Here is a 16,046-nt window from a genome sequence, read left to right as displayed (position 1 = left end):
GGAGCTGCAAAGGGAATTTTTGTATTCTTGTACTTTCTTTTTCGAGTTGTTGTTTAGCTTTTGGAGTTTGGTAATGGAAGTTCAAAGCGGGCCAAGAAAATTGCAAAGGGAGATGTGTGGCAAATGGATCTTGGGCGGCAAACTTTGTCACGCACTCGGAAACTCATTTCAAGTGCGAACTGACTGAACTATCGGATGTTGGTAAAGGGTTTCGGTGTTATGACTTGCTTCCAACAAAACTTTTCGACTAATGGACTAACCAGATTGATTTTGTTTTGTATATTTTTACTCTAGACTAAATAATAAAAGCCTTGACTAAAGGATGAGCTTGAAAAGACACCTACTTCGTTGCAATTTTTGGGTTCAGCCAAGGGCGCCATACAATATCCAAGTACTTGAATTATTTAAGTGCAATTAAGAATTAGGCCCACTCGAAATTGTTTATAAAGTGAAACGAACCCCAATTTTCATTTATGTAGCTTGAGTGAAAAGTTGTTCTTGCCGGGAATGGCGCAATTACAAATTGTTTCCAGTCTGAAGCTCACTTGAAGACATGTACCAACTCCGCTTGAAAGCCATCTACAGACCTCCATTACACCGCTTCTCCCCTTCGCAGGCCCTCGGAGTTTCACCGTGTAATTTGGCCACCCCTCTCACCGGCCACAGACAAAAAAAAAAAAAAAACTCATTTCATGTAATTAATTAAAGTGACCCCCAGGAAAGGTCAACAACAAAGCCAGCAAAAAGGGACAATGCTCGTCCCGCTGCTTACTTTGTGACTACTTCTGACACGGCTCAAGTGCATCAAAGTCGGGGGACCATTCGGGTCTGTCTGGTAATTTGATCAACTCACTTCGCCTCACCTTCCCGCTCCTCCGCTCCGTTGCTCCTTCGTGCTGCCTTTTGTTTTAAGGACATAACACATTTTTCCACATTGCTGAGCACTTTTTCGAGCGGTCGGAGGTGGCCGGCTAATAATTTAGTTAAGTTGGGACCAAGTCAGGTAGGGCTTCACCACCAGTATTTCTTCCCGCTTTTTTTTTTTTGTGTTTGTGTCCTGCTTACCTTTTCCCTTGTGGCATATGGAAATTGGAATCCCATCAAATGTAAGCGTGGCTCAAGTTGCCATCGTCATCGCCATCGCCATCGCCATCGCCTTCTAGTTTTTTATTCCTCCCTGTACACGAAATAAAATTAGCTCAATGAGCATTTGTGCAATCAAGTGATTTTTAAACAAGCAAATGGACGGGGGTTTTTTAGGAGCGCAACCCCTGGGACGAAAGGGTTGTGTCGACGGGCTTGTGGATGTGCCACGGATACGGGCGGAACTCAAAACCCAACCCAACCTCAACCCCTTTGGGACGGCGGGCTGTGGCAAATAAATTTCACACATATTTGCACTCTCATGTGTGTGTTCAATAATTTTTGTTTTTTTTTTTCTCATTTTATTTTCCCCTACAAGGTCGTCTTGGTTGATTGTAGTGGAAACGAGTAGAAGGAGAGGTGTTTTTAGTAGGGGGTTCTTCTTCACAGTGACTCACAAGATAATAGTACCAAGTGGTGACCCCAAACTCATAGCTTTACTTACCAATAATCTCACAAAATATTTAAATACTTACAATAACTTTTGGTTTAGGTACGAAGTGGTGGTACTGACTAGTAAAAACTTCAGGATATTAGTGCCAAGGGGTGACCCCAAAAACTCGAATATGTATATGTATATATATAGGTAATTATAATATCAGAAAATATTTAAATACCGTTTTAAACTCTATGTTCTTTGATTTATAAAAGATTTTATATGTTCATGCTCTGTTTTCGTACAGCTATTATTTCAGCGGTGGCTGTGCATTAGGTACTATATCAAAGTTTGTTTATCTGTGGGCAAACAGCAGCCCCTTCCAGCGAAGGAACATGACTCATGACACAGTAGCCCAAAGAAAGGGTTGCTCCGGAGTCTCAGGACTCAGCTGCGGGTCTTCCGACATCCGAACCGAAAAGTAAAAAAAAAAAAAAAAATAAAATAAAATAGAAGGAGAATCGAATGGGAATCCTTTGCATGTAGGACTTCGGTTCGGTGGCGGTTTCTTTGACGATTAATTTGGTGCACAGATCATTGATTAACAATTGGCCATTGATTGAGGGTTGCAGAAAAAAAAGAAGAAAGGAAAACAAGAGGAAATCAGGGCAGCTTCTGTTCAATAACTATTTATTAGGGTTACCAAAATAATTAGCTCATTATTTCGATAGCCTTCCTCTTACCTTAACCTTTATTGGGTTTATTTAAGATTATTTCCCATTCCCACCTACCGCAAAAATTCCCAAGTCTTTTCAACAAAATCAATAGCCCAACCTTACCGAAAAAGAAAAAATATGATAAATGGCTGTGGAAAGCGTTTTGACTTGAAGGTGACTTTAAAGTATTTGAACGTGTCTGAGCTGGAAAACTCAACTGGCGACATTCCGCCGCTCATCATCTTTATCAGCGGCATCGTCACGATGATCATTATCATCATTTACACAGGTTACACTCAACTTCCTAGGAGCTTATTCCTTTCGCCTGCTTTCTTTTTACATTTTTGTCAATTTACCGCGAACTCAAGTCATTTGCAAGCCGACTTTGTACGTGTGTGTGTGTGTGTGGTTGTGTGTGTTTATGCTTGTATGTGTGTTTGTGGAAAATTCTGAGCTTAAGAGGGTCGGAAAAGTGGGGGTGATGTGGCAACGGTAGCCGCCTGTCACATTTGCCGCGACACGATTTCCTCTAACTTCCAACTTCCACCTTTCCCTAACCTCAACACATCCTTATTTATTCCTATTTTTATGTTCATGGGCGGAATAAAAAAAGAAAAAAAAAAAACGTACAAAAAAAAAGTAACTGAAACGAAACGAAACGGTGGCAACTGAAACCGAAAAAAAAGGGAAAATAAAATGGCAAAAGGCAAGCAGTTATTCTTGCTGCGCATTTTCACTCCTTCACCCCATTTTCCCGGCGACATTCATTCGCATTCCTCCCAATTGTGTTATAAATTCAAAAATGAATAACGCACGTTTGCTTGTGGTTTGAAATTCTATTTTATTTGTATTGTGCAAAATGCTTTAACTTCTTTTTTTTCCTTTTTTTTTCTTTGCTCGGGTTTCATTCTTGGCTCAATTAAAACATTTTTGCAATGACATTTGTGTGGCTTGGCGAAGGACTGGAAAAAGTCGGACTTTTGTGACCAACTGCTCCCCATTTGGGTTTCTATTTTTCCCTCTTTCTTTTTTTTTTTTTTTTGTTTTGTTAAGTCGGCTTAAGGACATTTTTTTATTATTGAGCATTTTGCGGGTTGCAGTGGAAGCAATTTCGTTGATGTAGTTGTTTGGGGTTTCCCAGCAGAAAATCTTTTATATCAGGAATAGAAAAAAGGCAAAGACGAATATGTTCCGTTCTCTAAAATATATTAAATGATATTAATTGAATGTAAAAGTGAATTAAATAAATAACTATTCTATTTGTTATGACAAAAAGATATAATGTAATTTAAAAATTCACTGATAGTAGGAAAGAAAACTTTGCAAAGCAAAAACTTTAGCCAAACTGTTGAAATACATCCCCAAAAATAGTAAACTCATCTTGACTCCAACTGGCCACAATTATCCTTGCTTACTGCTGGAAATCTCAATCAGAAAACGAGAATCCCAGAATTCCGAGGCCAATCGAGAGAATCCGGTCTAAGTTCCATAGACAAACGGCATCAGAATTTAATTCAATTGCAAATCCCATATCATCCCCACAAAGTTGAGAGAAACATTCAATTATGAATTCTGAGAGAAGCTACAAAAACACACACATTCACACACACAAACACACACACACACAAGCACACACAAAAATCGAAAAAAGGAAGAGGAAAAACTACAGAAAACTGTTTTATTTATCCAACATTTGACTTTGAAATGATGAAAATGGCAAAGCTAAAAGAAAAACCAGGGGGAAATTTTCATTTGGTCTGACATTGTAAGTCACATTTGATGTACAATGCTGCTGGTCGCTCTGCAGCATTTCCATCATTGATGGAGTTTCTTTTTCGGGAATTTTCCGTCCTCGGTCCACAGTCTACAATCTACAGTCTGCTTGAAAAATATACGCATGCTAATTAAATTTCAACTCAGGACTAATATTTTCTCGTTTCTCGTTTTTGTGTTTATTTACAGGTTCCCAGAAGGTTCCGGAGCAAAAAGCGTAACTGGAAAATTTCTTTAAAAAATTTCGGTAAGTGGAAGTGGGTTTTTTTTTGGAGGAATGGGGGAAATCTTTTTTATCGAGCAGAACCTTTTTCATTTCGCTGATACTAAACTTATTGGAATTTCGAAAATGATAGCGTTGACATGAAAGTTTCTTTTTCCCCCACAAAACCCCGAACCCCATGTCCATGTCATCACCCAGATTTCTTTTATTTTACTTTTATTGTGTTTTATGTCGCAACAGACTCACACAAAAAAGTCAACCCAGAAATCGGCTTAGCGTACAAAACAGAGGGAAATTTGAAGAGCAACAATCCGAAAGATGCGTATCTTGTGGTCCCCCAAAATAATCCCCCCCGACCTCCTCCCAAAAAAAAAAAACATTTCTTTCAGTGTGCGTGTGTTTAACTGTCTCTTCATCAGCATCTTCAGCTCAATATTTCTGATATGCATCTCATCGTTTGCCAGTGTGTGTGTGGCTTTTTATTGTGATTGGGGGTAAGAGGTTTTCTTTTTTTTTTTTTACCCCCAACTCTTCTTACTTTTCCGAAAAGATACAAAACGTATCTGCAGCTGGCCGCCGTCCGTCGAGCGTTTTGTTTATGATTTGTCAAGATCTTAAGGCCAGGAAAATGTGTTTTAAATTGCCACAGCATTTGGGCGATAAGAAGCACATTTAAGCGGAGAAAATGCGGGAAATATCCAGGGATTGATATGATTTCTTTTCACTTTATTAAAAAGAGATATTATACTTTAGGGGTTTATCTTTAAATTTAGTAAGACATATTGATGTTGTGGTGCAAGTTCTCGTCGGATTAAAATTTGTTGTGCAGAAATATCCAGGGATTGATATGATTTCTTTTCACTTTATTTAAAAGAGATTTTATATCTTAGAGGTATTTCTTGAAATTTACTAAGACATATTGATGTTGTGGTGCAAGTTCTCGTCGGATTAAAATTTGTTGTGCAAAGGAGGCCAGAATGGGTGGGGTTTTCCCTGGCAAACTGTAAATGAACCCGCTCTCCTCCAGTGCTAATAAATTCACCTTTTACCGCAAAATATTGCCCAACATTTGCGAAAGACAAACAGCTCGCCCCATTCCTTCTTCTTGGCCGCCCTGTATCTCCATCTCCATCTCCATCTCGTTCTTCTGTGGGCGTAGTGCCAACATAAATCTCTTCAACAATCTGCCAAAACCCCCCAACCCACGAATTTTCCCCCAGCATTTTCCTGCTCATCTTTCGGCTCCTGTTTTTCCCCGCCTGGCTGTTGATTTTTGTCAACCTAATACAAAAGGCAAACAAAATTTGTGTTGGCATTTGGTTAGATTTGCCTGAGAGGGTGGAGATGGAGTGGACGGCGGGGGTGGGGCGGGAAATGGAGTCGTGGGTCGGAGTTCATGGGGCAAGTGGGCACTGGGGAGTCAGTCGACTTGATGAAGGAGCCCGGAAATCAAATATTCGATGAGTTGTATGAATTACAGGTGGATCCGGAGGGGAAGGCGGATGGGCTGAAGAAATATCGGAGCGATAATCGGATGTTGAACTGAAGGGGGACCTCTGACCCCCCATGACCCCCAGTGACCCCTTGTAACCGCTTTACGCTTGAACTCCACTGCACTTTTGAACCAAAGTGGTAACTTAAGGGATAATTTAACCAGAACTATTTTTTAAATTTAATCTTAGCAGCTATTGTTTTTTACTTTTCGGAATACAATTTTTAATATCTATTATATTTTAATTTCTAATTTCTATCTCAGTACTTCAAAAATATAATTCAAATAATAAACTTGCTAAAATACTGTTTGTTAAAAGTATTTAAGATTAAGTTAACTTTTTATTTTTGAAAGTACGAACGATCTTTTTGGATTGGATTGGTTTGCACAACGTTGCGTTTTTTCCTTTTGTTAGTTTTAATTTGTTTGCAATATTTTTGCCTTGCGATATTTCGCCCTTCCAATTTTCACACCCATTTGGTCAAATATTGTTCCCTTTCATTAAGCGTTTGTTTGTTGTTCTTTCTGGCGAAGCTGGTCGAGATATTGTTGTTGTTGTTGTTGTTGTTTTTATTGGCGCTGCTGCTGCTGCTGGTGTTCGTGAATTTGTTGTTGCAGCTGCAATTGGCCACCAAGTTGTGGCCCACATTTCGGGTGGTTTTGGTTGCTGCTCTCGGCTCTGGCCGAAAAAGCTTCCACTTGAGCGATACCCCCTTACCCCTGTCGCCACTTGGCCACCCACTTCCACCCTTCTCCCCCCGGTGTAGACCACGCCCCCTTGTGCCGACGCCCTCGAAAGTTTCGTGTATGTATGTTAATTAAAGTCATTACGTGGAGGACGCCACCAAAAAGGAAACAAAAGGCGAATGAGCGAGCGCCTGCAAATTGTGCACGGCCCAAAAAATATGAATTCATATTATTATTACTTAAGAACTCTTTAAATGATATTAAAAATTAATCAAGGCATTACAAAAAGTACAAAAGAGGAGAAAAGCATTTATTGACAATTATCAATAATTGAATGGTTTAAAATAGGATAAATTCTAAATCGAATATACAAAATTTAATGTTTTTGAAATATCAAGAATATTTACAGTTTTACTGTTTAAGAAATATATTTAAAGAATGCTAATTTTCTTTTGTGTACTGGCGCACAGGGGGGACCTTTGGGGGGTGGTAGTAAAAGGGAGGGGTGTGCACACACGCACACACACACGCTACAGCAACTACAACAACTACAAAGTGAAGCCAAACGCTGCGCCAAATTGGCCAATTTTCATATGCATGCCAAGCAGCAAAGGCAGGAACTGAAAAGCAGGAGCAACAGCAGCCGAGCTCAAAAAGGGAAGGGGGAAAGTGCGGGAAAGCGGGAAAGCGGGGGGAAAGTGGCAAGGAAAATCTCCTCTTTGGCATTGACATCAATGAATAATTTCAGTTGGCGAGGTGCGGGGGCAACCGGAATGGGTGTGTTGTGTGTGTAAGTGTGTGTGAGTGTGTGTGTGTCCCAACTGCAGACGCCACGTGTCAGGAGCATTGTTGAAATAACGAAACATGTGAGGTGACTGCACTTCGAGAAATGTGCAGCTAGTGCTAAGAGACTAAGATTAAGTTTAGAAGAAGGGTGCAGGACTTCTCGTGGGTAAATATAATTAATTTCCAAACTAAGGGAAATAATCCTTTGAAAAAATAACTCATGATAATAATATTCTCTTTTGAGTAATGAATTCGAATTTCTTAGCAAACTAAATATATTTAATTTTAGTCATAAAAATATAAGAAACAAAAAAAAGGTTTATATAAATAAATAACCTTTATTCGGAGGAGAAATGTTTTTTTTTCATACAAAACTTGTATTTTAAACCAATATTATAACTAATTTAAAATGTAAGCATTTTTAGTGGCACAATATAGTCTTGTATTTATTTAACTAATTGTTTCTCTTAAAAATGAGTTTCTAATTCCCCCAATTTTTTGTCTGTGCATTTGCAATTGTAGCCCGGGGGCAAGTGCCTTTTCTGGCTGTGTAATAGTCCTTTCATCGGCCTCTCCATCGCATTGGCATAACCAAGCCGCATGCCCCATGCCTCATCCGCCTGGGTGCCTCCTCCATCCACATCCATATCCACTTCCACATCACATTGGCATCGTCTGAGGCTCTAATGATGCACAACATGCGCAAAATGTGTTAATGACAAACCAACCAACTGACTGCCACAACGACGAATCATGAGTTCTTTCGCAGAACTCGATCATCGCCTAATGAGTACCGCCCGAACCTGTTGCCCTTTTTTTTCCACCCAATCTTCCTCCCCCTTTCCCACCAAAAACGGGAGGTGGGGGGCGTGGCAGGTGAGGTGGCCGGGAAGGGGATTGTAGTTTGTGGGGGCGAATTGTGGAGCTCGCCTTGAGTTACTTTTGCTTTTCAAATCGATGCCGGTGCGCTGCCGTTTCTAGAGTGCCGTGGCCAGAGTGAAGCAAATTAAATTGCAGCATGAAATCGAATTGCCAGCAGGCAGCTGAGGCATTCAAATGCCGGGCAAAAAGGGGGAGGGAAGAGGGAAAAGGGGGGGCAGGTGGAGATATCCATAAGATACATTCTGTGCCTGGTCTGCAGCTGCTGCCTTTTTCCACAACGAACAGGAAGAGGATGAACCCAAGATTCAGCAGACTTTAAATTGCTTTTGCCGCCCCCTCTCACCTGGCAGAAAATAGAAAGAAAAAAAAGAAAACCCAGGGAAAACTGAAAAAAAAAAAAAATAGAGAAAATAGCTGGTGCTGCTGCAAAAAGCGCTCTACAAAGTGTTCGATTAAAATAGATATTTTTATGGCTTTTGCATTCGAAAATTGCATTAGGCAAGTGGTTGCCTTCGCCGAAGTGCAAGGAAGAATTGTTTTCATTGCCCAGATCGACCCATAAAGATATCGCCGTTCTCGAAGCAAGAAGCGACTTTAACTTTTGCCACAATAAAATGTACAAATTTAAGTTACACCAGTTCAAATTGAAAAATAACAGAGGAAATCCGTTTAGTTTTCCCCACCAGCGTTTAATTGCTGAAACTTTTGTGCAGCAATTTCCCGGGATCACTGCAAGTGCAGATATGTTTTATGAATCCATCCCAAATCTTAATTGAAAAATGCATATCAATATGCGAAACTGGCCGTTGTTTCCATTTAGATTTATGTTGGGTTTTTTTTTTTTTATTTTTTGTTTTGGTTATGACTTTTATTTTTGGACTTGAACCAACTCAATCAGGGAAAATCAAAATGTTGCAAAAATGTTGTTGCTGCAAATAAACGGCATATTGTTGTCATTGTTGTTGCCGTGTTATCATGGGTTTTTTGCGTGGCAATTGTTGTTACTTTTGTTGGCAACGCCTCGACAAGACCACAAACAACTCGTTAGAATTTGCATGTGAAATGCAATCGGCCAAAACAAAACCAAGTCCAAAAAAGGGAAACAGTCAACGCCGAAAAACAGCGAAAAAGCCAAAGAAAACTTTGTATAAAAGCGGTGACTGCGTGAAGGGATTTAAATCTTGTTTAAGGTGAAAATAAAGTGAAACTATTAATGATTTTGCTTTGATTCTTAAGCTTTTAACTACCAACATATTTATGTTTTTGGGAAATTTATTACAATTTTTAAAGTTACCTCGTGACACGTGGAAAATGCAACACGAACTCAACTCTAAGCCAAATATTGCAAAGTTAACAAAAAAGGTGAAAACGAAAAGGCAAATACGCAGGCACAAACATTTCCCAGCTTTGTTAAGTGGAAAAGAGATGGGCATAAAAGCGAGATAACGTTAGAGTTTTCCGTGGGGCTTGGGGGGTTTTTTTTTGGAGGGGAAATAGAAATATCTATGGGGCGATGGAAATTGGGTATTCCTGCAACAGCAACAAGGGCATTTGGCTATATAGCAGCGGATGGCTATCAATTTGATATATCAATCAGAGCGAGGGCCAAAAAAACAAAGAAATTCGAATAAAAATCCAGCCGAGAGGAAGGGAAATTCATTTGGATTTTGGGAGCTCCCCCAATTTAGGGGGCGTTAAAAGGGGCGGAGGAGGCTTTCAACAAAGGAGCCTGGTGTGAACGCTAATAGCCAGAACATTTACCCATCGACAAGATACCGGGAATAATTAGTTGTGCACAGCTGTTACTTTTCGTTTCATAAAATATAGAAACAATTAATATTCAATGCTTTATTGAAATGTGCATAGAAAAAATATAAATAAGAAATAAAATATTAAAAAAGAAAATAATCAATTTTATCCTATCAGATTTTTATTTTTCCAAATAACATTGCTACAGTTCAAACAAAATTCTCTAAATTTATTATGATCTCTATACTTTGTGCAGCATTTAAAAATAAGAAAAAGAAGACATTTAATAATCCAAAAATGTATATTTGCATACATTTCAGTATTCAGTATTGGTTTGATTTATATGACTTGTTTTCTTGGTTTTATGTCCTCGGAGTTATTAATATTTGGTGGCGAAGTAAATACGGACTTTGCCGTCTCAATTCACAGAAAAACACACAGTAATAACCATCGCATCTTGAGGCGATATTTGATACGGTTTTATTATTTTCTGTGCGTTAATAGCCACAACCCCCTTTCCCCCTCTTTCTCCACCACCAAAAAAAAAAAAAAAACTTGGCCTTGAGCTGGACTTACATGTGCATGTGCTTATGCACACATACATGTATATATACATATAGTACGTTCCGGTTTTGTCAGTCTGTTTCTAGGATTATCTTGGACACACGCTGTGGCACTCATAAAAGGGCGGCCTGCCCTCTGATTGATTTATGTTTTTCCCCCCACGCAACAAATGTGGATCAGAAGGGGCAGAAAGGGGGAAGCAAAAGGGGGAGGGGGAGAGGGAGGGGGGGAGGGGTGGCAAAGGGTGGTGGCTCTCGTCACTAGCTATTTTTTCTTCCAGCTACTTCTTGGCCTTCTTCTTTTGCCCGGCTGGCTCATTTCTCCTTTGACTGTTAATAGCTTTAATGCTGTTTTATGGCATTTCGTGGAGAAAGGGCCGCAATTTAGGGGAAGGAGCTGCCAAGGGGGAGCGGAGGGGGTGGAGGTGGGGGTGGGGTATTGTACACATCGGGATCTGGAACTGGAACTGGAAACGAAACTGAAACGAAACTGGGACCTGGCATGCCAACGCCAAATGTTTTACATGCGTGCCACTCTAGCACTATAAAAAAATATATATCCAATAATTATCATTTTAATGGGAAACTAGAAAAAAATTTAACTTTTAATGAGAAAAAAATTAAGAGAGTTTTTTTTTTTGTTCGAAAGAAGATAGTGATATTTAAACTAATCAATTATTAAATTAAACATTTACATATAAACATAAACAAAATATTTAATTAGTTGGATCTACCTTACAACAAAAGTACCTGATGATAAATTCTTATTTTCAATTATTATAAGATCATCTAGAAATTCCGTTACTCTTTTTGTTTATTTTAGCCTTTGCTACCTGAGTTGTTTTTTTTTTTCGAGTGCATTTCGCCTGCCACTTAGTGTGGCAACAATGTTTGCGCATAAATAAATTGGAATCGACTGCGGGTGCGGGTTTTTGGGTCTTGGAGCTGTGTGCTGCTCATAATTCCAGCTTTTATTTGTGGGATTTTGGCATGGCATGTCAGTCATGCATCTCTGCATCTCCCCACCGGCTGTTTTGCAGCATTCCTTGCCACCATCCTCCTTCTCCTCCTCCTCCATCCTCCTTCTTTCCTCCCATGATGATTCACCCTTGACCATACTCCACTTGCCACACTGATTAATGGCTCTCCCTCGCTCTCTGTTTTCTTTCTTTTTGTTCTGCAGATGATGCCCGACTCCGTTTGCCGTTGAGAGAATCCCCGGGAACTTTTCAGCCGAGCAAGGAGAATCCTCCGGAGAGAGCGTTAAACCCCGATCCAGCAATCCAGATCAGTGCGATATATACACAATGTATCCGGCGAGTGGAAGTGGAGGCAGTGCAGCAACGGCTGCCAAATTCCAGAATCGCTGTGCATCGCCGCAGTTTGCCAGCGATTATCCGCATCCGCATCCGCACCAGCATCCGCATCAGACGACCTCGGTGGCGGTGCACAGTGCACCGCCGGGTGTAATGGGTGGTGCAGCTGGCAGTGGCTTGGGTGGTGCTGCAGGAGGAATGGCCAGTGGCGGTGGTGGTGGCGGTGGCTCAATGTCGATGCGTCATGGCCAACGGGTGGTTGCCTCGCACCAGCATCCCAGCCAGATGACCTTGAACCACAGCGGACACGGTGGGATGGGTGGTCACAACCACGGAATGGGCGTGGCCATGGGAATGGGCCACAATCATGCCACCTTGGGGCATCCCCATCCCCACTCGCATTCGCATCCGCACAACAACAACAGCAACATGAGCAACAACATGAGCAACAGCAACAACAGCAGCGGCAACAGCAGCAGCAGCGTGGGGCAGCATCTGATCTTCCCCGACGACATGGACAGCATCGAGTTCTGCATGCCCGCCCCGCCCTCCTCCTCGTCCGCCTCCTCGCAGAACGGCCTTGGCCTGGCCATCGGCTTGGGGGAGCAGCTGCTCATGGGCGGCGGCAGCAGCCACGGAGAGGCGTTCACGGAGCGCCGGAGGCGTGGCCACAGCCGGCGCAGCAACCACAAAATGGACGTCGAGCACCAGGTGAGTCGCGCAAAAAGCCGCTCCAGGGGGTATTTTATATATTTAAAAGCAAGATCTACCATTTCAACCGTATTTAAGTAAATATATAATTTTTTTTTTGTCAAATTTTTCTACCTTTGAAAGCAAACCTTTATAACCGGCGAAATCTATTAGTGATCTTTGAACAATGTACAAATTCAAATTGTATCTAAAGTGGTACTAATCCGATTACTCTGTTCCTTTGCCATTAATTTTCAATAGCCAAACCCTTTTCCATTAAATTTTTAGGCTTACGGTTTTTGCTCTTACTTTATTATCTACAAACTTAAATGAGATTTAACTTCTAGGATATTTACAATTTTTAAGTAACCATATCATTAGATATAAGTGTACGCATCACAATTGAAACATTAAAACAAAGTCTTACTCCGTTCGATTTCTAAGAAAATTAAGCAAATATGTTGCAGATCAGCATTACAAAAAATGTAGTCCGTAATTGAGAAGTTTTAAAATAGTTATTATATGATCTAGTAATTAAAGTTTTTCAATCGTTTCGATCTCATTTGTTAATACGATGTAGGATTATGTTTTTATATTGTCAAGTAAATACAAATATATAAACTTTGGCTGCGAAAGTTACTGTCCTTTTTGGCACCCATCTAAAACATTTTCCCATATCCTTTCCGATCAGGTGAAGTGGTCTCGCAAGAACATCGCGGCCACCATGGAGCGCTTCGAGCCGACGACCAACACACAGTCCTCGTCGTCCACCTCCTCGCTGGACTACGGATTCGCCGCCGGAGTGATGACGCCCAGCGGCAGCAGTGCCACGCCCTCGCATGGAGGCGGCGCCTCGAACCCCTCGCTGCATGTGGCATTCAACGGGGGAGGTGGCGGTGCTGCCGGCGGCGGTGGTGGCGGTGGTGCAGTGGGTGGCTCCGCCTCGGGATCGGGAGCCAGTGGCTCGGGAGCAGCTGCTCCATCGGCGCCATTCAACCACGTTTACTCGTACGCCTACTACGAACCGGGAGCAGCCAAGTGCCACACGAATGTGCCCGCCTCGGGCTCCGCATCCGCCCAGGCGGTGCACCACCACCTGCAGCAGCAGCAGCAGCATCAGCAGCACCACGCTCCGCAGCAGGGACACTCGAAGAGTCCGCCGAGAAACTCCATACGCGCTCTGCTGGCGAAGAGCTTCCGCTCGAAGAGCAGCAGCAACCACGGCGGCCAGTCCACCTCGAGTTCGCCGAGCGCCGAGGAGCGGGACAGGCACACGTACACCACGCGGTACGGCACCACCGAGAACCTGTACGAGGAGGTCAGCGAGCAGAAGATCCGCAAGGTGCTCTCCGACAACCGGATCGCGAGTGGCTCCAGTGCGGGCAACGTGAAGGAGGAGCAGCGGCGCGTCCAGCACAACCACTTCCGGGTGCTCGACGAGCTGAACCTCTCGCTGGAGGCGCTCATCATGCCGCCCACTCCGCCGGACGTCAGTCCCAGTCACGTTTTGGGCGGCGCCGACGAGCCCGGCTCCTCGGTGGCCGCTGGTGCAGTGGGCGGCGGTGGTGGCTCCATCATGGCATCCAATGTGGTGGCTGCCACGGTCAGTGGCACGTCCTCGAAGACGAACACCCACAAGCCGCGGCGCGGTGGCCTTCTGGGCGGTGCCGCCGGCGCCGGTGGCAACTCGAACTCGAGCTCCGCCTCGCACGCCAGCCTGGAGAACCTGTCGAGCACCCTGAACAGCATGGAGCTGAAGGACCATCACGGCCACAGCAGCTGCATCAATCCGGAGTTCGATGAGGGCGACCTCGATTCCGGCTTCAGTGGCAGCGGCAGCAGCAGTGGCGCCAGCTACAACGAGAGCCTGCGCTACTACAAGTCGGCCACGCCCACCGGTCCGCTGCACCACCATCACCACCATGGCCAGCAGCAGCAGCAGCAGCAGCAAATGCAGATGCTGCACCACCACAGCCACAGTTTGAATAATAATACGCTTCCCCACAATTTGCGTAGCTGCCGCTCGTCCACCGCATCGGGAACTTCCACATCCAAGAGCAGCATGGCCAGTTGTGGCGAGGATCAGGGCATTGGCATGACCTTGGCAGTGGGCGGCGGTGGAGGAGTGGGTGCTGGCGGCGGTGGGGTAATGGCCACCATGCAGGAGTCGTCCGTTGGCGGTGGTGCAGGTGGCTCGCTCTCGCCCTTCAATTATCCGCGTCGCTGCTCGGCGGATCAGCAGCGAGCCTCCGGAAGATCAATGGTTTCCATTGGAGGCGGCGGCGGCGGAGGCGGTGGCGTTGGTCCCGGAATGGGCGTGGCCGTGGGCAGCATGAGCAGCAGCAGCAATGTGGCACTCTCCACCGGAGCGAAACCCAAGAAGAACTTCTGGACCATGAAACCGTGATGCTACAAAAAGGCGCTGCGTCACATTTGCAAGAAATGGACTATTGTTATGGTGAGTGCTGCATTAAATTTAATATTTAAATATATATATTTATTTAAATATGCAAACATTAAAATATAGTAAGCAGGTTATTCAGATGATCTAATGCGTGTGGGTATTAAATTAGAACTAACATTTTGTGGAATTATTTAATGTCAATTAGTTATGAATTACAATCCATTAATAACTATTGATTCAATAAGCAGTTCATATTTCCGTAATATATGCTAATTGTTTTCTTGAGCTCACAAAGTATGTCAGTAATCAAGTTTGCATGCATTTTTTAACAAACTAAATGCTCACCGACTTTAAAAAGGAGCAGAATCCCTTCAGAAATTCCACACCGAAGCGTCGGGCGTCACTTTGAATGGTAAATCACATCACATCAGCACTTCGCTCGCTGCGATTGTGTTAACCCCTTTCAATAGTTGATTGCTTTTTATGGGCATTTTGTCATTTAAGATCATCTGGCATGATTATCTCGATATTCCCACCCCCACCACTCCATTCCAATCTCAGTCGCAGTTTCAATCCCATTCCCAATCCCGAATCTCGAGTCCCAAGCACTTCCATCTCGCATCGCGCGTTCCATATCCCAAACTCGTCGTATATCCCAACTCTCGACTGCTTTTGGGCATCAATTTCAACTTTTCAACTTTAATCATAATAAATTTGCGGCCCCGTTTTCCAGCCACGGCCATGGCCATAGCTTATGGCTCCATTTCACAATCAACGAGATACTTCCGCTGGCGAGGAAGCAGATCCGCGAGAGATATAGACGGATATATGGTGAGCGGGGTGAAGGGGAAAGGGGATGGAGGGGGAGGAGGACTATCCACATTCCCAAGATAATAAATTTATTAACTGAGCGGCCCGACATCATCATTATCCATCCGAGAGAAGCGGGCAAATGTTTTCATCCCTTCCCCGCCGAAATGAATCAATTAAAACTGATTGAACTTCATAGATTTCCTCCCCCGTATGGGTACACTTTTTTTTGTATCTTCCTCTCCGGGCGAGAAATAAGAATTCATTCATTTATAACTGAAACTGGGCTAATCCGCATCGCTCATCAAGAAATTTATTTTTTTTTTGCTGGGTGTGGGAAGCGCTTGAGATAAATTTCGGATACTCCGGGGCCACATATGCCCCCATTTTTATACTGGTCACGGGGATTACCCGAAGATGAGAACTGGGTTTTTCG

General features: G+C 43.1%; 1 protein-coding gene across 1 annotated transcript in view; it reads left to right on the top strand.

The window, feature by feature from the left end:
* Window positions 1-16,046, top strand: part of LOC108087585 (hornerin) — a 98,877-nt gene that overhangs the window by 70,526 nt on the left and 12,305 nt on the right. The window contains exons 4-6 of the mRNA XM_017185016.2: window positions 4,198-4,255; window positions 11,574-12,417; window positions 13,088-14,854. Coding sequence (XP_017040505.1) covers window positions 11,698-12,417; window positions 13,088-14,803 — 2,436 coding nt within the window. The 5' untranslated portion in view covers window positions 4,198-4,255; window positions 11,574-11,697 and the 3' untranslated portion in view covers window positions 14,804-14,854. The remainder of the gene's footprint in view (window positions 1-4,197; window positions 4,256-11,573; window positions 12,418-13,087; window positions 14,855-16,046) is intronic.

This window comes from Drosophila ficusphila, unplaced genomic scaffold (genome assembly GCF_018152265.1).
Source record: "Drosophila ficusphila isolate 14025-0441.05 unplaced genomic scaffold, ASM1815226v1 contig_198, whole genome shotgun sequence".
NCBI classification, from domain to species: Eukaryota; Metazoa; Arthropoda; class Insecta; order Diptera; family Drosophilidae; genus Drosophila; species Drosophila ficusphila.
This window is presented reverse-complemented; position numbering and strand designations above follow the sequence as displayed.